General features: G+C 39.2%; 1 protein-coding gene and 1 long non-coding RNA gene across 5 annotated transcripts in view; one reads left to right on the top strand and one right to left on the bottom strand.

The window, feature by feature from the left end:
- LOC134349656 (protein furry homolog) overlaps window positions 1-25490 on the bottom strand; it is a 293846-nt gene that overhangs the window by 107528 nt on the left and 160828 nt on the right. For all 4 annotated transcript variants that reach the window (XM_063054280.1, XM_063054282.1, XM_063054284.1 and 1 more), the window contains exons 24-29: window positions 24744-24801; window positions 22039-22130; window positions 18904-19076; window positions 12436-12596; window positions 4975-5085; window positions 3134-3288 (exon numbers count right to left, since the gene is read on the bottom strand). In XM_063054280.1, the coding sequence (XP_062910350.1) occupies window positions 3134-3288; window positions 4975-5085; window positions 12436-12596; window positions 18904-19076; window positions 22039-22130; window positions 24744-24801 (750 nt within the window). The remainder of the gene's footprint in view (window positions 1-3133; window positions 3289-4974; window positions 5086-12435; window positions 12597-18903; window positions 19077-22038; window positions 22131-24743; window positions 24802-25490) is intronic.
- LOC134349657 (uncharacterized) lies at window positions 12543-24786 on the top strand. Its single transcript, XR_010018740.1, has 3 exons — window positions 12543-12662; window positions 21672-21805; window positions 24659-24786. It is a non-coding gene; the product is annotated as an uncharacterized LOC134349657 (long non-coding RNA).

Raw genomic sequence — 25490 nt, 5'->3', positions numbered from 1 at the left:
CAGACTTAAAGAAAGAGCATTATTATTGCATAGACAGATTAGAGTATAGATAGAGTAAAAGGCAAGATTAATAAGGAAAGAAAAATAAAAATATGAGATAAAGCTAACTAGAAATGTGAGAGTTGATTGTAAACGTTTCCAAGTATTCAAAAAAGAAAACCATTAACAAAGTGAGTGTTGGTCTTATAGAAAATTATTCTAGGATGTTAATAATGGAAAATAATCTGATTGAAGCTGAATTAAACAAGTGTCTGTATTATACAGGGCACAAAACAGAAAGTTAAATAGATAAGCATAGATAGATGTGGTCTTAATATGGGCAAATGCGGTTAGTGGAGATTAACAAAAAAATCAGATTAGATTGGAAGGGCATGTTACTGTGCTACAGAACTCTACAGCTCAAAGTAACATCCTGAATTAACTCAAAATGAGGAATTTTAAGGGAGGATGATACTCGGGAAAATTACCAGGCAAGTAGTATTGATCAGTTTATTCGAACTGCAACGTGACAAAAACCCAAATCCTGATTCTAAGGTCAAAAGAAATGTCCAGTGAGACAGTTGATATATTGTTTTTAATTTTCCCAAATTCCCTAGATTTAGTGAAAATTCCCCATTAGATTAGCAAATGTTGAAATAAACTATTTAAAATAGAAAGGAAATAGAAAGCAGGAAATTACTGAGTTAAACATATATAATTGGATAAATATCAGAAGCTATTACTAAAAGGTAAAAGGGTGTTTAGAAAAATTTTAATGTTATCAGGCAAAGTCAGGGTGCTGCAACACGAGATGTTGGAGGAAATAAGTGGGCCAGGCAACATCTATGGAGGAAAGTAGCTGGTCAATGTTTTGAGTTGAGATCCATCATTTGGTCCAAATGACGGATCTCCACCCAAAACAATTATCATCAAGTTTCCTCCATTGATACTGCCTGGAATACTGTCTGTTGTTTTAGGTTCCAACATCTGCAATCTTTGTTGTCTCCAAAGTCAGCGTGATTTTGTGAGAGGAAAAATATACTTGACTAATTTATTAAAATTCTTTGAAGAAATGACATGTGCTGTTTCTACTGGGACTGCTAGTGAATGCACTATGAGGTCCAGAAACCATTCATTATGGTTCCGTATTAAACATTTTTGCTGAAAAGAAAAGCTTGTAATATAGGAAATAACATACTAGTATGGAAAAAGCAACACAAAAATACTGGAAGAACTCAATGGATTAGGCAGCAGCTATGGGGTGGTGTGGGGGTGGGAATGGACGGTTGATATTTTAGGTTGACCCATATGCCTGACCTGTTGCGTTCCTCCACCATACTGTGTGTTGCTCTAGATTCTTGCTTCTGCACTCACTTGAATCGCTAGTATGGCTGAAGATTAGTAGATGATCAGGAAACAGAGAGCAAGCATTAATATGCCTTGTTCTAGTTGGCAAAATGTAACAAACGTTGTGCTACTGTTGGTGATGAACACTCAACAAAGGGACTAAAGGTGTGGTTGTTAAATTTGTTGACAGCTGAAAGTTAGGTAGAAACTACAAGACTAAAAGTGCTCTGGTTTCCTCCCACATTCCAAAAATGTACAGTTAGGATTAGTGAATTGTGGCATGCTATATTGGCACCGGAAGCCCAACACAATCCTCGCTGTTTTGATTTGACACAAATGATGCATTTATGTTTGAACATGTGACAAGTAAAGCTATGACACTAATCTTTAAAAAGATATTTGGAGACCACAAAGGGATAGAGTGTAAATGAGTTGGCAAGGACCTGGCAAATGGACTATGATGTGAGAGGAGGAGACTTCAAAGAAAACACTAGAGATTCTGTAGATATTGGGAATCCAGAGCACCATATAAAATGCTGGAGGAACTCATCAAATCAAGCAGCATCTATGGAGGGGAATAAACAATCGACGTTTCAGGCTGAGATCCATCTTGCAATGCAGGTAGGTTACAGGTGATGCATTTTACAGAGTCACACCAGTGTAAGACATACTTTGTGCTGTAAATGTTAGGGCACTAGGGAATGTGATGAAACAGAAGGACCTAGGAGTACATAGTTAATTGAAAGTGGCGTCACAAATAGATGAGGTGGTGAAAAACGCGTTTAGCACACAGGCCTTCATCAGTCATGAATTTAAGTATAGGAGTTGGGACATTATGTTGTAGTTGCACAAATTGTTGAAGAGGCCACATTGGAGTACTGTGTACAGTTTTGATCACTGTGTTACAGGAAAAATGTGGTTAAACTGAAGAGAATGCAGAAAAGATTTACAATGATGTTGACAGGACTAGAGAGTATGAGTTATAGGGACAGGCTGGCCAGTCTAAGTCTTTATTCCTTGGAATGTAGGACAGGTTGCAGGGGGCAACATTTTAAAAGTGTTTAAAATTATGAGAGGCATAGATAAAGTAGATGGTAATAATCTATTCCTCATGATAGTGGAGTTTAAAATTAGGGGGCAAAGATTTAGGGTGAGAGGAAGCTTTTACATTTATTTTGAGTGTAATTTAGGAAAGTTATCAGATTGTTATTATTTATTAGGAAATTGAATGCAAAAGTGCTAAGTTATTGTCACACCGGGAGCTGTTTTAAACTATTTATTTAAGGCAGGATGCAAATGTAGAACAACACATGATCAGGCTGTTCAGCCCATGATGTCTGTGCCAACAATTATGTCAATCTAATTAATCTCACAAGATCTATATCATTCTATTCCCTTCATTTTCCTCTATCTATCTTCCTCCTAAAGACTGCTATTCTATCTGCTTTTAGTGTTGGACACACATCATAGAACATAGAACAATATAGCACAGGTACTATACATAGTCTATGATGTCTGTGCTGGCCATGCCAATGTTAACTAATCTTATCTGCCTACACATGATCTTTATCCCTTTATTCCATGCCTGTTCATGTGTCTGTCTAAATGCCTCTAAAATGTTATAACCCCTCAGAGAGGAATTACTGAACTCATATCCTGAAAGTAGAAGTTGTTTTATAAGTAAGTTGGTTTTGGCTTGACTTGTGTTTAGAGCATTGAGAGAAGTCTTGATAGAAATGAGGAATCACAAACATCAAATCTAATCGTATCTGTATTATATGCAGAATAAAGCCTAAAAACTAATTACCTGCTTCCACATACAGTAGCAATTGCTTTGAAACACCCTGAAGCCAACTGGTGAGATCCTGTATAGCAGCGATCTACAGCCCAATTAAAAAGATTTACTTGATCTGGATTTAGTTCCAGCAATAATATCACAACTTCACATCCAAGCTGATGGACCTGAAAAAAATTATAAATACTCCTTACTAACTGAAAGTTCTGCTATTACTCTGTACATGTTACAAGTATTCACATCAAATTCCTTTATACACTATTTTGACCTGTCAAACATTAAGACATTTGATTATTTTTAATATTAGAAATGTACAGCATAGGAATGGACTCACAATGTTTGCATCAAACACAATGACAAACTACATCAATTTTTTTCTGGCTGTACATGATCCATTTCACTCCATACCATGCATATTCATGATTCTACAACCCCTTAAACGTCACCATCATATCTGCTTCCACCATTCCCCAGGGAGCACACTTTAGGCACCTATCACTCGTTGAGTAAAATACTTGGCCCACACATCTTGTTTGAACATTTCCCTCTTATCTTAAATGGATGTCCTCTAGTACTTGACAGTTCTACCCTGGGAAAAAGATTCTAACTGCCTTTCTATGCCCTCATAATTTTATAAGCTCCAGTGGAAACAATCCAAGTTTGTGCAACCTCTCCTTATAGATAAGACCCTCAAAGTTATGCAGCATCCTGGTAAGCCCTTTTCAAATCCTCTACATCCTCCTGAATCCTGCTAGCTGGTGGTGGTGTAGCATTCCCACCAGACTTTGAAACAAGTGGTCCCGGGTTCAAATCTGGCTGTCTCCTTGCACACTTTCCATCCATGCTGGGTTGAGCAGCCTCAGCCGTATTAAAAAACAGACAAAAATGCTAAAGAAATGATAAGGTTGCTGCCTGGTGCAGAAAGGAACAACAACAACAACATTCTTCCTGTAACTGGGCAACCAGAAATGAACACAACTAATGAAAAGACTGGTACACATATCTTGTGTATTTGCAACTAAAAACTAGGATTTATTAAATATGTTGAATATATTAAATAGGAAAATTAAAAACTATTTCCATGCTTACAGTATCTGCACTTAATGCTTAATTAAATTAGTTTTGAATACAGAGATACAAATACAGTAGTGGAAAAATCCAAAGGTTTGGAACACTGGTTAACTAAAATGAATTAAAATGCTTCCTTTTGACACAAGCTGAATAGCACAGCACTACAGTTTTATATGTTATTTCATCTAAATTCTACAAAAGTGAAAAAGCTGGGTACTTACTAGATAGAATACATGTCTGGCTACTGCAGCCAGAACAATTAGTTGTGCATGGATGGCTCTCCGAAACTTGCTTCTGAGCCACTTAAAAGGGACCTCCTGAGGAAGCCCCAGGTTAGTGCAAGGAACATGACGCTGCTGGATTCCCCTTACTAATTTAAATACCTAGCCATAATGCAGCCCTATCCCAATCCACAGGAGCAATCTCACTGAACCCACTCCAAAACCCTTGCCTATACTTCATTATCACAGATCAGCCAAGGGACCAGACATGATGCCCCAGTCAGCCTACACGTTCCTGCAGCTACCAACAATTCCCAGTTTCATCTTCTGACACAACTATTCCCAATCTGTCAATCATATCTCATGACAACTTATCCAACCCTTGATTAGCAACCATTCTCACAACTTGAATAACCTCAAGCCTTGCCTTTTGCAACACAGTTGCTTCATCCCCGATTAACAATCAAACTCTGATTCCAGCATCCAATCCTTGTTCAAGCCCTCTTTATTTACAACCCTTTCCTCATCATCACCCGATTCTGGTGCTGATAATTTCCTTACCCGTAGATCATGGCATGCCAAAATATTATCCAACCACTTATAAAGGTAACCATCCGGAGAGAGACCTACATTATCAAATACGGGGCCACAACATAGCACAGCTGACATTGCCTAAAAGGAGGGAAAAGAAACAGAACAAGCATTTTAATATGCAACAAATCCAACAAAAAATTACAACAGTTCAGGTTTTATTTAGATATTTCAATAACATCATTCTCTCCTTCACAAAAGAGTGACAGAACTCCAAGAGGAATTGGCATACTTAATTAGACATCCCATAGAAAGCCCCAGGAAATATAGACTGGAGGATGTTTACTTCATTGCCACCAAAATGCTACCATAATTTAACGAGTTAAATTACCAGCATCCTGAGCTCCTGCCTTGGCACACCACAACATCTCAAAGTGCCTTGAGCACAGATCTCAAAGGTCCAAAGTCTCCCTTTTCTGCACAGGTCAATCAGTGCTTTACAGCAATGAGTCTCAGTACCTTGTGATTGGACTTGAGCCAATGGCAGGGAAGAAAAGCCTGACAGAAAATTATATATGCAGCATCTGCTCAGACAGCATGATGAATTTTCCCTGCAGTTATCACTACTCATGATGATCTTAAGCTACACTCCTTAGCAGATGGTGCAAGATCATTTTCAACCTCCACTACCTTAGAATAATTCGCACTCCTGAAAGTTAACCTAATGCTTTCCAGTGGAATGCACCTTGTGGCTGGAGCGGGTATCGGAAATTGATCTACAAGAGAATCCAAGAGAACGTGCCCTCAAACCGAACATCTTAATAAAAATATAGAAAGGAGCTCCTTGGGATGTAACCTCAGAAGCCAATGGGAACAGGAACTCAGAAAATAGTATAAGGATTTGAGGTCAGTACTGAAAGAAGACTCACACTAGTAGTTGTGTTCACTTCACCTTACCCACACAAGTAGAACAATATTGCAAACCTGCACCCATATTTTACACTCACTCCCAAGTATTCAATCAAGAAAATCACATCACCCCAAAATATTAGGCAATACTCACCTTTGCTATTACAGATGAGGCAGTACATAACTGGAGGTGGAGGGGTGAAAAATTCATCTTATCCTAATCCTAATGTAGGAGTTAATACTAATTTTTGTGGAAAGGGCCATTAGCAGGGTTAACATAATTCAAATGATGGTATCCTCACACTTAACCATGCTTTTCACACCCCACTTCCTCCTCATCCATAGGTAGATTTTAATTTTCTTTATTCTCACTGACAGTAACACAACCTTCTTTCATTCCCCATTTTAGATACCCAAGAACTTACACCTGCTTAGGCAGTGAAGAGAAAAGAACACCATAATCTGAAATCTGGAGTTCAGTATCTTTCACAACATTTAATAAGTATTTCGATGAGCACTTGAAATGACAAGGCAGAGGTGGCTTTTAGCTTACTGCTGGAAAATGGAATTTGCATGGATAAGTACATGATGACCGGCACAGAGATGATGGGCTGAAGGGCCTGTTTCTGTGCTTTAAGACTCCAATGAGTTCACACTTGCAACTACCAGGTCATAATCGTCACTGGCTATAATTTAAGCATATTTAAATAATCATCTATTTGTGAAACATTAAACAGAAGTATACTATAGCTAGGGGAGGAAAATTCAGTTTAAGTATAGGAACACAGATAAAAGTTTCACACTAGTTCTATGCTAAAAGGAATTCAATTGGCTAGCCTAAAGAAAATAGCTATTAATGTCTATACCTAAACAGATGGCACATAGGGAAGCCAGGCACAAAGACTGTCTTCACTGACAGAAGCATGAAAGAAATCGGTGCAACTTGGCACCAGGATTTCCACAATCTTGTAATTCAGTTTTTATGGTCAACGCCATTGATTTACTTGTAGAACCAATCATGAAATCACAGCTGATGGTTAATGTTTCAACTCCCGATGTATTACAAACAGTTGCCACTCAGCAGCTGAGACGAGAGATCGAACTTCAGTCTCTTGTCACTAGGGGTTTTGAAACCAGTGTTCAGAAGGACATTGAGAATGCTATAGCAGTCCAGTAACTTGTTCCCTATCTGATTATTAACACTGTAATGACACTTTGGTGTGAGTAACAGTGGCTCTATGGAGTTAGATTCCCTCAGAAAAGCAGCAATTTTGTCATATGACTATAATTTTACCAATATGTTAGTCATCAACAGCCAGACTAAGCTGTTGAAACCCATGCTAATGCAGTGCAATCTAATTCCACAACTGAGAACCTAAGCTGCTCAAAGGTATCTGCAGCTATGTATTTACAGGTATTTATTTTTTGAGTTACAGTGTTGAATAGGCCCTTCTCACATGCTTTATGTGAGAATGCTGTTCTTGGACTACAGTTCAGCATTCCACATAGTAGTTCCCTCCAGGTTCAACAAGAAGCTCAGAGACCTCGGCCTTCACCCTGCCTTGTGTAGCTGGATCCTGGACTTCCTGTCAGATCACCAGCAGGTGGTAAGAGTGGGCTCCCTCACCTCTGCCCCTCTGACCCTCAACACAAGTGCACCTTAGGGCTGTGTACTAAGCCCCCCCTTCTATTCTCTGCATACCCATGACTGTGTTGCCACCCACAGATCCAATCTGCTAATTTGCTGATGACATTACACTGATTGGCCTAATCTTAAATAATAATGAGGCAGCCTACAGAGAAGAAGTCATCACTCTGACACAGTGGAGTCAAAAAAACAACTTCCCCCTCAATGTTGCAAAAACAAAGGAGCTGGTTGTGGACTAGAGGAGGAATGGAGACAGGCTCACCCCTATTGATATCAAAGGATCTGGGGTTGAGAGGGTGAACAGTTTTAAATTCCTTGGCATAAACATCACCGAGGATCTCACATGATCTGTACATACCGGCTGTGTGGTGAAAAAGGCACAACATTGCCTCTTTCACCTCAGACGGTTGAAGAAGTTTGGTATGTGCCACAAAATCCTAAGAACTTTCTCCAGGAACACAATTGAGAGCATCCTGATTGGCTGCATCACTGCCTGGTATTGGAACCATACTTTCCTCAATTGCAGGACTCTGCAAAGAGTGGTGCGGACAGCCCAGCACATCTGTTGATGTGAACTTCCCACTATTCAGGGCATTTACTACAAGAGGTGTGTGAAAAGGGCCCGAAGGATCACTGGGGACCCAAGTCACCACAACCACAAACTGTTCCAGCTGCTACCATTTAGGAAATGGTACCACAGCATAAAAGCCAGGAACAATAGGCTCTGGGACAGCGTCGTCCATCAGGCCATCAGACTGATTAATTCATGCTGACACTATTTCTATGTCATATTAACTGTGGCACATGCTGTTTATTATAAATTACTATAAATTGCACATTTAGATGGAGACGTAACAAAGATTTTTACTCCTCATGTATATGAAGGATGCAAGTCATAAAGTCAATTTAATTCAGTTCATCAGCCTTGAATGCCACAGATCTATCCCTCAGCAGACCACGAATCTCCTGGTCTATCTACAAGTTTTGATATGGATATCTCTGATATGTTCTTGAAGGTACACACTCACCCACACAGGTTTTGAAGAAGTCGGTGATAAATGTGACATATTCATTCAGACTACTGAATATTGTCCTGTCCACCACCTTAAAGCAGTCCTGAAAGCACTTCTCTGCCTTGCTTGACCATACCTTCTCGGTCCTCACCGCTGATGCTGCAGTTTTAGTTTCTGCCTATATACTGGGAGGAGAAATACAGCCAAGTGATCAGACCTTCCAAAGTGGGTGTTCTTGATGGTGGTATAAAAGTGGTCGAGTGTGTTGGCTTCTCTAGTTGCTCAGGTGATATTTTGGTGGTAGTAGCAATGGGCTGCTCATAAATGGAGAATTCCATTCAGATGGTGGTGTGTATACATGCAGCTACCTCTCAGGGGCCAGCCAGAGGTGTTTTTCTCTTTGTTAAATCTGTTTTTATATATAGTAAGACTATTGTTGACTCCAATAACTACATGTACAGCAGGTCTACCTCATCAGTGAGCTCATTGTTTTGAGTAGCCGGCTGGTGGTTCAGAGAAGGCTTATCGGCTCATCGGGCTGAGACAGTTAGGTTAGGCTGAGGAAGTTGAGTTGGACTGTCAGGCCAAGAGAGTTGTGTCGGCGCTGTAGGACCGAGGAAGTCAGGTCAGGCCATGGGGCTGTGGGAGGCCAATCGGGAAGTGGAACCTAACGATTCAAGTCCAGCCGTCGGGCCAAGGGATTCGAGTCGAGCCATCGGCCCGAGGGATTTGAGTTGGTCCACTGGGCTGTAGGAGGAGCAGGATTGGGTTTGAAAGAGCTGATCTGTGTGCAGACCATGCTGCTGCCTGTTACTTGAAGGCACTGGAGTTAGTGCCTTCAAGTTGGTGTGAATGCGGCATGTAGCGAAAACATGAGTGACTGTCTTTGATGTTTCCTTTGCAATCACAATACCCTGTTGGATATTGATTGCCACAGCCCGCTTCCCTTGTTTGGTGGGGAGACGGGTGACGCTGCTGCCTCGTTGCCTCGGCTGTAGTGAGTACTAGGCCTCAAGCTGTGGGCTTCTGTTGTAGCATGGCATCTCTGCTCGGTTGGGGCTGACCTCTCCCATCGGTGCTCCCCTCTGGTGTTGGATTGGTGGAATGGCAGGTTAGACTGCTAGAAAACATCAATTTGTGGGACTTGGCACTCAGGATCTTGGACTAAAAATGTGTTTTCTTACATGACTATGTTATGTTTTTCCTTTCTCACTATTTTGAATGCACAAATATGTTTTTGCACCTTGGCCCCAGAAGAACACTGTCTCATTCAGCTGTATCCATCAATTGTTTGAATGAAAATTAAACTTGATTTGAAATGGGACTGTATTTGACTCCAGAATTAGTTGCTTACATATAGTTTGGCAAGATGGAGATTACCAGAAAGGAGGCTTTCTTCCTCTTTTAGCGTGTCCTTTACCTTTTCCTACTTCTGTTGTGCATGGATGTAGAACCACATTCCAAATTTACATAATGCAAAAATTTTTAAACTTTAGAGTACCACTCATCTGGTATCACTGTGGTCTATGCATTGTTTCTTTACTTCTGGCATCTAGGTTTTAATCCAAACTGAATTAATACTTTGTTATACAGTACTAGTATTGATAATGATTCAAGTGAAATGCATTTGAGAGTCTTTTTCTGCTTTGGTAGTCCTTCAGTTATGAGACTGACTTAACTCCCCTCCAGTTTTTACATTCTGAGATACCAAATGAGGCCATTGCAGGAACTGCAGGCTCCTCGGCAGCTGATTTAAGCAGTGGCTGACAGGGTAAGAAGGCAGGTATTTATTGAATTGTTGTCCTCCTATGCAGGAGTTCTCTGTGCCTTCTTGAAGTTCCCAGTGCCATCCCAATTGCTTCTTTGCCATATGACGTGCTGGGCAAGATGTACACAAGAGTCAATAGGCAGGTTGCAGTTCCTTAGAGAAGCTATGAGCATGCTCTTGAAATTTTTTTTCCATGCCTACCCGATAATATCCTTCAATGACAGAGCTGAAAATAAAATATTGTTTGGGGAAGTCAGGAGTCAGGCATCCAAAACATGTGGCTGGCTTAATGTTGCCAACTGAGAGTAACTAGGGCATCAATATAGGGAATGTTGGCCTGGGAGAGGGACGTTGATGTTGATTTGCTTATCCTTCCATTATGGTGTAAACAGTCTGCAGCACAAAATTAACATATAGGAAACATGCAGTTTTGATTCAACAACATTTTTGGTACACTTGTTGAAAGTACTCAGCAAAGTAGGCTCAAGCTTGGTTCAATCCTTGAATTGGAAAACATCTAAGAAAACTGGGATGGAAAGGTTTACTGGCTGGGGCAACAAATGTATGGGATACTATCATTCCCCGTGCAAAGCTTCTTTTAGACCACATTGAGTGACCTGGAAACGTAGGCCAAGTTGCCATACTCCCCACCCAGAAAATCTGAGGCCCTCTGTTGGTCAGGGTCAACCATGGGTGTTGTGTCCTAGCTGTCCACATGATATGTAAGCCAGGGCAGTACAATACAGAGAGCAAGCAGAGAGGCTCCCTCTCTCCATTCAACTGATTCATCCAAAGGAATGACAGAGACTGATACAGTTTGGCACCAGCTGCATCACCAGAGTTGCTAGTCAGAGTTGAACCCAACATAGGACTCCCTTAGGGATTCCAGCTTTAGATTTTTCCTCAGAGTTTACTTTCAAAGCATTCCCCATGAGTGGATATAGCCACAAGGCAATGGAGATTTGAGATCAGCATTTTTCTTTTAGATGAGCTGCCAACCTCGCTGATGAGCCCATCTGCCCAAAGTGATTGGTTTTAAGGCACCAGTAACCCACCTTTGCCCCGTCTCCCGTCGGTAGAAATGGTTCCACTGGGCTTAGTAGCTAAGCCACTTGGTTGTCAGAGGTTATGTAAGACACATGTCATTTGGAGCATTTAATAAGTAATAAGAGCTTATCCCACTACCACAACCCAGCCCTCCCCAACTATAACAGACCCACATAAGGTCCTCTATTTGGAAGGCCTGCAGTTAAATAAAATACCTACTTAAAGCCTCGGATTCTTCAACCTCCAATGTATAATATCTCAGACCTTGATGGAAATACAAACTTTGATCTATCCAGCCCATTTGTAATACATATCATCACTGATTAGCTACCTCAACAAATATAACAGTACAAGCTTTACCTCTCTGGACCAAATATCAAGCCCATTTCTCGTGATCAGCATGTCCCCATGCCAAATGCAATCCTGCTCCTTGATTGCTGCTACGACAGTGTTCCTTCCTATTATTTAATTTCCCCTCCTGACAACATACAGTCTTGTTCTCTGATCACTGCCGATGCCATGACCGTGATGTCCTTCTCTTTTATCTCCTCCCCAAGTGCTGTCTTGCCCTTATAGGGTAATGTAATGGGTGACAGATGACTCATACTGTTCAGAATGAGTCATCTGTTCTACATAATTCACAAAAAATTGTTATTAAGTTGTTGTGTTTAAGAGACAGTGTCTGATGTGATGATGTCAGATTAAGGCGACCACCTTACTTTGTTCATAATGGAAGTAAAGGGCTAAGGCTTTTGTTAAGCACATAAAATGACCTTTGCATGTTTTATTCACAAAACCTTACACTCTTGAACTCCCCTTCTCCTCCCTTTGAAGTATTGTCCTGCTCCCGAATCCCCTCTTCCCCTGCAATGCCATGCTCGTCACAGTTCACAAGCACCCGTGATAAATCCAGAGAAGCTGTTGATACAAAGTATTTCACAGATTTACCATTCCCCAAGCCCGGTCTTGGGAGCAGAGGACTGAGCAGCATATTTGAGCCTCTATGTCACTGCTTTAGCTGATCCACACTGTTGAATAATGATGAACTATGAGGAATGTCAACCTTAAAAAAAATGCAACACAAAATCAATCAAGGGTAAACATACCTTCAATGCACAATACTGGTATCTCGTGATTTGGTGATTTCGATCACTATAGCGATCCAGAGGAGTAAACATGACACTAAATGGCCCTGCCCACTGGCTGAACAAGATGAAAAGATGGTGACGCAGACTCTGTTGTGGAAAAAGGAATCTGCGGTGATGTACTAAAGAGAAAAAAAATTGATTTAATCTTTACTGAGGAAAGTCACATGTAAAAATTGCAGCTAAAGGTGGGCTATTTTTTCATCATTAGATATATGGTCCAGGTAATGACAAGTTCTTTTAAAATGCAGCATTCTCATGTTAGAATATAACATTTCCATGATTAAATCTGTAATGCACTGCAATTTTATGCAGCAACTAAAAGAAAACTTTTGGCATCATGAAGACAGAGGTGAGATTTTTTTAATATTTCAAGCAATTTTAGATTGGGTTGTCATCTAGAAATGTAATCCAAAATGTATTTTGAATAGCCACTATTATTAAACTGCAAAGGAAGACTATTAACTAAGGCACAGAAAACATTTAAACAAGTAGGTTATATGTTTAAAATTAATTAATACTGATGGAACTGCGATTGTAAGACAAAACACTGATGAAAATATTTTAAATACAATTCAGTTTGTAGGCTATTTTTTTCCTTCATTCAATGTTTTATTTGTCCAATTTGTGCTCAGAGAATGTGATGGATTTTTTGGAAGTGTGTAGTTCATTTTTTAGAAAACTAAATAAATTGAGGTTTTTGATGAGTTATTTTTGGTGAGTTATAACCACGTGGCCAAGTGGTTAAGGCGTTCGTCTAGTGATCTGAAGGTCGCTAGTTCGAGTCTCAGCTGTGGCAGCATGTTTGTGTCCTTGAGCAAGGCACTTAACCACACATTGCTCAAGTGTCTGTGTGAGGAGTGGCGCCCCACACAGGCTTCCAATCTGCGCCTTGTGAGGCATGAAAATGCCTGACGCAAGCCTCTCATGGTCTGAGTCGATGTTTCCGCCCTCCTATTCTCCTCAGCAACAAGTATACTCCATTGGAGACTGCTGGGGGTGGGGTAAAGGTGTGTGCGGGGCTCAGCAGCAGTAGCCAGGCCAGTGGCACTGTGGCCAGCTCGGAAACTCAGCAGGAAAGGATAAAGTTAGGCAAAGTGATAGTGATAGGAGACTTGATAGTTAGGGGGAAAGACTGGAGATTCTGTGGCCATAAAAGAGAAGCCAGGGTGGTGTGTTGCCTCCCAGGTATTAGGATTCAGGGTGTCTCAGAGCAGCTGCAGAAGATTCGCAAGAGGGAGGGTGAGCAGCCAGAGGTTGTGGCACATGCTGGCACCAATGACATAGGTAGAAAGGAGGAAGAAGTCCTGCACAGTGAGTTTAGGGAGTTAGGGAAAAGGCTGAAGAACAGGACCTCCAAGGTAGTAATCTCTGGATTACTCCCAGTGCCATGTGTTAGTCAGGGCAGGAATAGGATGATGGTATAAGTAGATGACTGGCTGAGGAAACGGTGCAGGGAGCAGGGTTTCAGATTTCAGATCATTGGGATCTCTTCTGGGGAAGGTATGACCTGTTCAAAAAGGATGGGTTACACCTGAATCCGAGGGGGATCAATATCCTTGCGGGCATATTTGCTAGAGCTATTCTGGAAGGTTAAAACTAATTTGGCAGGGGGATGGGATCTGAAATGATATGGCTGAGGAATGGGCAATTGCTATACAAGTCGATGTACTGAGACTGCGAGGATGATCAGGCAGATAATAGGGCAAAATTGCAGTCATGAGATGAGGTGAAGTGTAACATGGGTGCAAAATCAAAAAGCATCATGAATACAGGACTGAAGGTGTTATATTTGAATACAAGCAGTAGACGGTTTAAGCAGTATACAGAATAAGGTAGATGATCTTGTAGTGCAGTTGGAGATTACCAGGTATGTCAGTTTGGAAATCACTGAGATGTGGCTGAAAGAAGATCATACTTGGGAGCTTAACATCCAAGGATACACCATGTACCAAAAGGACAGGCAGGTAGCAGAGAGGGTGGGATAGCTCTGTTGGTAAAAAATGAGAACAACTGCTTTGAAAGAGGTGACGCAGGAATGGAAGATAACGGTAAATAGAAAAGTCATGTAACAAGGGCAATGTTACAATAGTCATGGGGGGATTTCCGTATGCAGGTAGACTGGGAAAATCATGTTGGTGCCGGATCCCAAGAGAGAAAATTTGTAGAATGCCTAAAGATGGCTTTTTAAAGCAGTTTGTGATTGAGCCCATTAGAGGAAAGGCAGTTCTGGAATAGGTGCTGTTCATTGAACCAGATTTGATTAGGGAGCTTAAGGTAGAGGAACCCTTAGAAGATAGTGGTCATAATATGATAGAATTCACCCTGCAATTTGAGAGGGAGCAGCTGAAGCTGGGTGTATCAATATCACAGTGGAGTAAAGGGAATTACAGAGGCATGAAAGAGGAGCTGGCCAAAGGCAACACTAGCAGAGATGACGGCAGACAGCAAAAAAGTAAAAGAGAGGGCATATGATATAGCAATAATTAGTGGCAAGTTAGAGGACTGGGAAGCTTTTAAAAACCACAGAAGGCAACTAAAAAAATGAGAGAAAAGATGAAATATGAAAGCTAGTTGAAAATATCAAATCACAAAAAAGGGAAAATCCAAGCTGGAAATCCAATCAACACACACAAAATGAAGGAAGAACCCAGCAGGCCAGGTAACATCTATGAAAAAGAGTACAGTCAATATTTTGGGCCAAGACCCTTCAGCAGATCTGCAGGAAAAAGGATGAGGAGTCTACTCCTCATTTTTTTTTCTCCAATCCTGCTGAAGGGTCTCAGTTTGAAGTTACTCTTTTTCATAGATATTGCCTGGCCTGCTGAGTTCCTCCAGCAATTGTGTGTGTTGCAATAATATTGAAGGTTTTTTTCAGATATATAAAGAATAAAAGAGAGACAGAGTAGATATTGAACCACCGGAAAATGATGCTGGAGAGGTAGCAATGAGGATAAAGAAATAGTGGACCAACTTTATAAGTAGTTTGAGTCAGTCTTCACTGTGGATAACACTAGCAGTATACCCGAAGTTTGAGAGTTTCAGGGGCGAGAAGTGAGTATTACTAAGGAGAAGGTGCTTGGGATGTTGAAAGGTCTGATGGTAGATAAGCCACTTGGACTAGATGGACTACACCCCAGATTCTAAATGAGATAGCTGAAGAGATGGTGGAGGCATTAGTAATGATCTTTCAAGAATCACAAGATTCTGGAATGGTTCTGGAGGACTGGAAAATTGAAAATGTCACTCCACTCTTTAAGAAGGATGGGAGGCAGAAGAAAGGAAATTATTGGTCATGCACTTTGGTAGAAGGAATAAAGGCATAGACTATTTTCTAAATATGAAGAAAAATCAAATATCAGACTTTGGAGTCCATGTGCAGGATTCTCTAAAGGTTAACTTGCAGCTGAGTCAGTGATAAGGAAGGTAAATGTAATGTTAGCATTCATTTTGATAGGAGTAGAATACAAGAGCAAAGATATGATGCTGAGGCTTTATAGGGCATTGGTCAGGTTGCATATGGAGTATTATAAGCAGTATTGGGACCCTTATCGAAGAAAAGATGTGCTGGTAGTGAACAAGGGTCCAGAGGAGGTTCACAAGGATAATTCCAGGAATGAAAGGGTTAATGTATGGGGAGCACTTGATGGCTCTGGTTTTCTACTCACTGGAGTTTAGAAGAATGAGGGGAAATCCCACTGAAATCTATTGAATATTGAAAGGCCTAGACAGAGTGGATCTGGAAAGGATATTTCCTATTATGGGAGAGCCTAGGACCAGAGGGCATAGCCTTAGAATAGAGGGACGTCTATTTAGAACAGAGCTAGGAAGGAACTTCTTCAGCCGGAGGGTGGTGAATCTGTGGAATTCATTGTCATAGATGGCTGTGCTGACTAAGACATTGAGTACATTTAAAGCAGAGGTTGAAAGGTTATTGATTTGTGTTCCAATGTCTTATGATCTTGTGGTCTTTTACTGAGAAAATATACGTTAACCAAAAAGAGGAAACTGATCCAAAAATACAAGGCAACAGTTGCAATAAAATTAGATACTAATCCCACTTTATTATTAGTTCTATAAAACACCAATTTTACAATTATATTTTTCATGAGGTTTATTAGATACCAATGGTTCAACTAGAGGTTTCTAGTTAAAATTATTAAAGACTGGAAAAGGAAAATAAGAGTATTTTAAAAATAGTAAAAAGGCAAATTGAAGTGGGAATATGACATGTTTAGGAAATAGGCAAATTTATTGGCACTCTATCTGAAAGATTACACTGTTGAGTTTAAACATAACTTAAGAACAATGTTATGAGTCAAATAACTTACAGTTTAGACTACAAATTAAAATTATTGGAAACAATCTGAGGAGGGAGTACATAAATTACTGGCCATTGGAATAATGCTTTTATCTGATTGGTTCAATTTTAAAAATACCTTCATATTATTGAGTAAAAACTCTATGCAAGATTGGCAAGTATGATACTGCTAAAATGAAAGTGAACTTGACAAGCTGATGAGAAGAGTTTATGTACTTAGAATGGTGAAATTCTTTTATTTCCAACTTTTGTGATGTGAGATGGATTAGAGTTTAATGAACAGAATATGTGGAGAATGAGTATTTCAAATATTCAGTACCTAAGCAGAAAAATTACAGAACAAATGTAATGAGTTATTTATTTGCTAATTTTCTTTTGTTACTGCTCTCTCTCCTAAAGATCTTTTAGCCTTGGAATAACATTACATATTATATAATTCTAACATCAGCGGTCACCAGGGCTCAAAGCTAGTTTTCTTTCTTATTTCAATCATATCAAGGCAATATTTAAAGGGCATGAATAAAAAAATAGAACCTGTAAGCTGAGGCTGAAATGGTTTGGTTTCTTTCAACCAGTGGGAGTGGATGAATATACAACAAACTATGTTTGTAAAATCTTAATTAGTGACCTACATAGTATTACTATTAAATTTTTAGCTTTTGTTTAACTCAGGTAAATTTAGTACAAAATAAGAAGCTATACATTTGTAATTGAGTGCTGGAATGCTTAATAGGACATTACATCTGCCTCTGTACTTCAAACACATGAATAGAATGTCTCTCTTGACTATGAGAATTGCAACAATATTACCAGTTCAAGACGATTAAAAGCTAAGTCAAAGAGAAATATCTGATAATGCGGAATGTTTTTCCATAGAATGCCTTAAATTCAAAACTAATAGGAGTAGAAAACTGATATGAACTTTTCTAAATGTACATAAATGTTGTCTATTAAAAATTTCTATAATAATTTCACTATCAGTGACATTTGTCTCATGAGCCTGTGGTTAGCTGGCTTATTCCTGTTACCGTTTTATAATAAAGGAACAACATTAGCTATTGTCCAGTTTTCTGATGCCTCACCCTATTGCTAATGAAGACAGAAAGGGTCTCAGCTGAACAATTATCCCAACAATCGGCACATCTTTGAAATGTGGGAGGAAACTGGTGCACCTGGAGGAAACCCACACAGTTATGGGGAGAGCATACAGACAGTGGTGGGAATTGAATGCAGGTAACTGGTACTGTAGAGCTTTGTACTGTGCTACCCATCTCCTGAAGGGATCTCTATACCCTCCATATTTTTAATGGACTTGCTTAACTGTAGTGCTTATGCTATCATGTGTTTTTTCTCCAGATCCAAGCCTTCAATAAGCTTTATAATGCAAGGTTCCCTAATCTTCCCATCTTTACCCATGACCTTTTCTGGAACATGATGGCCTTGAACTCTTGCTAACTTTCTTTTAAAAGACTCCCTCTTGTCAGGCCTTTTTTCTGCAACCATCTACTTCCAATTTACTTTCATCAGGTCCTCTCATGCTGCTGAAATCAGTCTTCCCCTGATTTAGGACCTCCGCTTGAGAACCAATCTTATTTCTTCCATGAAAGTTACAGAATTATGGTCACTATTTCCAGAATGTTCCCCAACAGATGTTTCCACCACCTGCTTGGTTTCATTTCCTAATATATGATTAAGAACACAACATATTCTGGTTGGACTATCTACATACTGCCTGAAAAACTCCCTGTGACACATTTAACAATCTAAGTCCCTTACACTAAGGAACTCCCAGTCAATATTGGGAAAGTTAAATTTCACCAATAGTAGGAAAATAGAGTGTAACCCTTCTCCAAGTCTTTGCTTCATGGTCCTAGCGGTGGAAATTCCCTGCAAGAGTATGAAATAATAACATTTATCTTATTGTTTCCTATTGCGTAAGCATTAAAATTCTTCAATACTTTTTGTGATAAGTATTTGAAAAAGTAAGGATAAGATTTAAATTTTGTTTTTGGAAATTTTTTTCAAAATGAAACTTGCCACACTGGGATCAAGAAATTAACAACTATCCCTCATAAAAGTAGAAAAGGAATAGTTAAGATTGGCTTTACCTGGAACACACTGTATCAAATTTGCTACCATTGCACTAAAATGAGCTCGGATGTCTTTTAGAATCTCAACATCTTTGTCATTTTCTGCCTCCAACAGCATCCTGGTTAAATCGACATATTCTAAGAACAGGGCTCCCAGTGCCAAAGTATCCCGTTCTAAAGCTCCATTAGTACTATCAAAGAGAAAGAAAACTGTTTATTCAAGTGGTTGATAATTAAAAGGCATTTATTTACTGCAGTTATCCAAATACACAGGGAACAGTCATCATCTAACAGTTTAAAATGATTTTAAAAGGTTAAAAACTAATATGGAGCTTGTTAGAACAACAATGTGTGAAGAAAGTCAATTTGTAATGTTTTGTCCTTTTGTATCATTATTAAGCTTCTTGCAGCTTTTGAGGAAAAATATCTAAAGGCTTTCAGGTAATCGGCAAACAAGGAAGGGAATCCAATATATTAAGACATGAGTTTGCTGACATACAATGAAGCATTATAAACCAGGGCATTTATGGATGGTGATGAAGTGGAGTGGTGTGCATGAGATGGTTTGAAAGTGAACACATCTGTTTGATATCAAAGCTTTGCAATATACCTGGAAGAAACTGGATGAATGCTTGCTCTGCAATGACTTTCACTGCTGGCACAGCCACATGGTAGCTATAAATGTTTAAAAAAATAGATTGCGTAGGCCTGCATTTGACTTTACAATATTTCAGAATCTATTTAAAAACTTTCCCACTGCTCTGGGTGTAGCTATATCTGAATTTGTATTTTGGTATCTTGGCAAGGAAGGACTGTACTAAGTATTAATTGGCCTGGCAGTTTTTTAAAACATTAAGTACTAAAGAAAAACATAATATGCTATGACTGAAATAAAGAACTAGAAATCATTTAGAGTGGGATTCATAACCTGTTGTGCCATCTGGCCTCTTTTCCCAGTTTTCTCAAGGAATACACCTATTTGATTGCACTAATTCTGTACTAAACCATCCCCAATTAAACTGGTAGATAGCTACGGTGTACCTGTGGAGCAATCTGACTAGTTTAATATGGCACACACCAGCCCCCAAGAACAGCATACAAAATAAAAACAGAAAACATCTGAAATACTTAGCAGATCAGGCCGCATCTGTGGGAAGAGAAGCAGAATTAATGTTTCAGGACGAAGACCTTCATCTTAGGTTTAAAATTTTCATTCGCAAGAAAGGTCTCTCTTCTTATTCAAAAACTGGGGACATGGATACCAATTTGGAAACCTCTTGTGAACTTGGTAGAATTGAAAGACAAAAAGCAGCAAACTATTTATCTGCCATCAGAGAGGACTCGGAGATGTGAATTTTATTTTCAATTATTTCTTTAAATGAACTTTGCTTGTAGTTGTTTCAGCACTAGCGAAGTTGGTAGAAGCCTCTGAGTCATACTGTTTCGAGCTCATGTCCAAACCAAAGATGATTTAGGCAACATTCCGGTGAAGTACCAAGAGAATGCTGCATTGTTAGAGATGCCATTTTTACTTATATCCTGTATGCTCTGTCAGGTCAGTGTAAAAAGTTCCCATGGTTCAAAGTTCAAGGAAGAGCAGTTGTGATATCCCTAGAGAAATGGCCCTAACCAGTGTTATATCCAATTATTGTTATTACATAGTTATTTGTGAGAGAGTCTGCTGTATGGAAACTTGAATGCAAGGTTCTGTTCATTACAATTGTGGCTAAACATTGAGGGGACTTCATTAGCTAAAAGAAATATTTTGAAAAATGTTATTTAAATGCAAGTCTTTATCCTGATTCTTCAACCACAATGGAGAACCATTGTATGAAATATAAATGTCATCTTTCAGTATTCACCACACAAAATCAAAAGACAATGTACAGTTTATGTTCTGACATATCTTTTGATGACTTTAAGAAAGCCGACCCTCGACTTCCCACTATTTTTCAAAGGAATATCAAGACTCATTACGTATATGGTAGAAATGTTATAAGTCAAGGACTATATAGTTTTGCTGTTATTTAATAAACTCATGTGATTCGAGATGTGAAAATAGACAATTGCTTCTCACACACAGAAAATACAAGTAATCAAATGTTTTTAATGTAGTTTTAGGAAATCAGAAATATTGCTTAAGCACTCTGTATAATATATTTCATGCAATTCACTGTAAAAAAAAACATGCAAAGATAACGTTAAAGCAACTCATAGTATTTTTCCTGTAGTGTAGGAAACCTTAAGACCTAGATGAACAAGACAACATTTGGCAAAAAGTACTTAGTTGTTTTTTAATTGTTATGTTGCAACACACGAAAAGCTGGAGGAACTCAGAAAGTTGGATAGTAACTATGGAGTCAATGTTTCAGGTTGAGACTCTTCATCCTGATTGAGAACTTCATCCATTGGTGAAGTTCTCAATCCAAAATGTTAGCTGTCCAGTTTCCTCCTTAGATGTTGGTGAATTAGTCCAGCCTTTTGTGTGTTGCTGCAGATTTCCAGTCTCTTGTGTCCTCTGTGAACTCATTTATGTTGTTTATTTCATGATATTTCTCTGGTAATAAATGGTAAAACTCCAAAATTCCAGCATTCAATTGTTCAGAATTCTCAAAGGTTCAGCATCAGACACACTCATTAATCTGCAAAATGAATTGGCAAACCAGAGTGCAAGCTGATGTGTGGCCACATCCAAGGTTTAGATCTGGAATGCCAGAGGTAGGGAATATAGATTAGAGTTCGGGGTCCCCAAGTTCACTTATTTCCTCTTTCTTTTAAACTCACAGGGCTCACTGGAAACTTCATTATACAACCATACATCTCAAAAAAGTGAAATAAAAGTGTGTTTGGGTATTAACAAGAGCAAAATTCAATAGTGTGGAGAAGCTGCTAATCCAGCAGAGTCCCAAGAGTCTTACAGGTATTTTGCTGCTTTTCCCTTTGTTAAAATTGTCCCCCCTGAATTTTATACCCACTCTTGCAATTTTGGAATGAATACTGAATTGTTTCCCAGAGTTTTAAAGTAAGTCTAAGGGTGTGCTACAGCTTGTTGTCTTTTGCATCCCAACAATACACCATCATGTTTCTAATGCTAAATACTATATTATATATTATACAATGGAAAATAACCTTAGTCTTAGACAGTAAACTTACTTATCACTTATGACACCAGCATCAGCAAGAAGTTCAAATATTCTCAGAAGCTGCAATCTTAATAAATCTCGACGTTCACGACGCTTCTTGTTCTAGAATAGAAATTCAAAAAAACTTGTCCACAGACTGAAAAGTAAAACATGATCTGATTACATACATGTAAGGTGCATTTAATAAGATCTAACTCTGCTGGAATTAAGTGATTAATAGAAAATACAAGCTTTTGAATGTCCTCTGTGTAACTAACACTAAGTTGTAGCCTGGTAAGCAATGGAAAGAACTGAAGTAATTGTGGAATTTATTCTTGGTGTATTTCAGTAGCATACCTTTTTATTTTTAATCAAACCTGTGTCAACAATAACAGCAATTTCACAAAGCCTGGCAGGGAGGAAGGAAAGTTTATTGGTTTCTGGGTCAGAAGTACAATTTAAGATTGATTTTGGGTAAGTAATCTATTGCAAAGCAATTTATTACATGACCAAAAATAGCATTAAAAAAAAGATGAAGAAATATTCTAAAGGGAGGACGAGGCAACCATGGCTGACAAGGGAAATCAAAGACACCATAAAGACGGAAGAGAAGTCATATAGCGTAGCAAAAATTAGTCAGAAGTTAGAGGATTGGGAAGCTTTTAAAAACCAACAGAAGGCAACTAAAAAGCCATAAGGAGCAAAAAGATGAAATATGGAGGTAAGCTAGCAAGAATTTAAAAGAAGATACCAACAGATTTTTCAGATAAAGAGGGGTGAGAGTGGATATTGGACCACTGGTAAATGACACCAGAGAGGTAGTAACGGGAGACAGAGAAATGGCAGATGAACTTAATAAGTATTTTTCATGAGCCTTCACTGTGAAATACACTAGCAGTATGCCAGAAGTTCAAGTGTCAGGGGGCAGAAGTAACAGTAGTTGCTATTTCTAGGGAGAAGGTGCTTGGGAAATTGAAAGATCTGCAGGTTGATAAGACACCTGGCCCATAGCTCAGGGTTTCGAAAGAAGTAGTTGAAGAGATTGTGGGACATTAGCAATGATCTTTCAAGAATCACTAGATTTCTGGAATAGTTCTGGAGGACTGGACAATTACAAATGTCACTCCACTCTTTATGAAGGGATGGAGGCAGAAAAAAAAGAAAATTATAGGCCAGTTAGCCTGACTTTAGTGGTTGGGAAGATGTTGGGAAGCCATTTTTAAGGGTGAGGTTTTGGGGTACTTGGAGACAAATAAAAAATAGTCCAAAGTCAGCTTGGTTTCCTTAAGGGTCAATCTTGTCTGACAAATCTGTTGGAATTCTTTGAGGAAATAACAGGCAGGATCAACAAAGGAGAGTCAGTGGATATTATTTACTTGGATTTTCAGAAGGCCTTTGACAAGGTGCCACACATGAGGCTGCCTAACAAGATAAAAGCCAATGATATTACATGAAAGATACTAGCATGGATAGAAGACTGGCTGACTGGCAGGGGCAATGAGTGGGAATAAAAAAAGGGCCTATGCTGGTTGGCTGCCGTTGACTAGTAGTGCCCACATGGTTCGGTATTGGGACCGCTTCTTTTCACATACTATGTCAATGATTTTGATGATGGAATTGATGGCTTTGTAGCCAGTTTTGCTGACAATACAAAGTTAGTTAGAGGGGCAGATTGTGTTGAGAAAGCAGGAAGCCTGCAGAAGGACTTGCACAGGTTGGGAGAATGGGCAAAGCAGTGGCAGATGGAATATACTGCAGGGAAGTGTGTGGTCATGCACTTTGGTAGAAGCAATAAAGGTAAAGACTATTTTCTAAACAGGAAGAAAATTCAAAAATCAGAGGTGCAAAGGGACTTGGGTGTCCTTGAGCAGGATTCCCTGAAGGTGAACTTGCACATTGAGTATATGGTAAGGAAGGCAAATGCAATATTAGCATTCATTTCAAAAGGACTAGAGTGTAAGAACGAGGACGTAATGGTGAAGCTTTCGAAGGTATTGGTTAGACCACATTTGAAGTATTGTAAGCAGGTTTATCTAAAAAAAGATGTGTTGCCATTAGAGAGGGTCCTGAGGAGGTTCATGAGAATAATTCTGGGTATTAAAAGGTTAATCTGTGAGGAATGTTTGATGGCTCTAGGCTTGAACTCACTGGAGCTTAGAAGAATGAGGGGAGTCTTATTGAGACCCTTTGGATATTGAAAGGCCCAGATGGAGTGGATATGGAGAGGATGTTTTCTGTAATAGGTGAAGCTAGGACCAGAGGGCACAGCCTCAGAATTGCAGGTTGTCCATCTAGAACAGAGATGAGGATGAATTTCTTTAGCTAGGGGGTGGTAAATCCGTGGAATTCAATAACATGGATGGGTGAGGAGGCCAAACTATTGAGTATATTTAAAATGGAGGTTGACAGGTTATTGATTAGTCAGAGTAGCAAAGGTTACAGGAAGAAGGCAGGAGAATGGGGTTGAGAGGATTAATAAATCAGCCATGATGGAACCATGGAGTGGAGTCAATGGGCCAAATGACCTAATTCTGATCCTATGTCTTAAACTGAAAATTTAAATATGTTGTATTTCCTTGTTTAATAATTCTTGTTATAATTACTTAATAAAAATTGTTTAATCCTAACAAAGATTAATGGAAACCATTTAGATTCCCTAAGCAAAGAAATAAGCCCAGCAGAAAGTCAGATTATTTCTTTTACAATATATCAAGCAGCAAAATATAAGGAACTAACCTCTGGTCGACGTTCAAGTGCTTCCTTCATCAATGGATGCAACTCTTCGACTAATTCCCTGAATCAAGAAAGAGAGGTAAATATAACTTATGACATTCAGTAAGGTAAATAAGCAATGATATTAGTGAGGGGCACTTTTTAAAATAGAAGTAGTAATCGACTTATATTAATACATATTAATGAGAAGGAACTGCTTTTTCCAGAGAGTGGTGAATCTGTGGAATTCTCTGCCCAATGAAGCAGTGGAGGCTATCACAGTAAATATAAGACACGGTTGGATAGGTTTTTGCATAGCAGGGGAATTAAGGGTTATGGGGAAAAGGCAGGTAGGTGGAGATGAGTCCATGGTCAGATTAGCCATGATCTTATTGAATAGCAGAGGAGGCTCGATAGGCCTGATGGCCTACTTCTGTCCCTATTTCTTATGTCCTTATACAGAAAATGCTGGAAATGTAGATTCAGTCTAATAGGAGGTCACTGTCTTGAAGCATTCTGCTTCTCTTGCAACAGATCTTGCTTGACCTACAGAGCATTTCCATCGTTTTCTGTTTGTATTACATATTTGAAGCTTGTACAGTCTGACACTTTTGCATCTATTTAAAATAAGTGATTTGAAGAAAATAAGTTAACAAATTCATTGGAGCAGAATACAAAAGAGAGTCATACAAAGTTGACCACTTGGCTTCGACTGAAATCTTCCTTTTGTTTGATATTCTAGGCACACAGAATTATAATGTTCAATCATGT

The sequence above is a fragment of the Mobula hypostoma genome, chromosome 7 (genome assembly GCF_963921235.1).
Source record: "Mobula hypostoma chromosome 7, sMobHyp1.1, whole genome shotgun sequence".
Classification (NCBI taxonomy): Eukaryota; Metazoa; Chordata; class Chondrichthyes; order Myliobatiformes; family Myliobatidae; genus Mobula; species Mobula hypostoma.
Note: the sequence above shows the minus strand (reverse complement) of the source record. Positions and strands in the feature narration are given on the sequence as shown.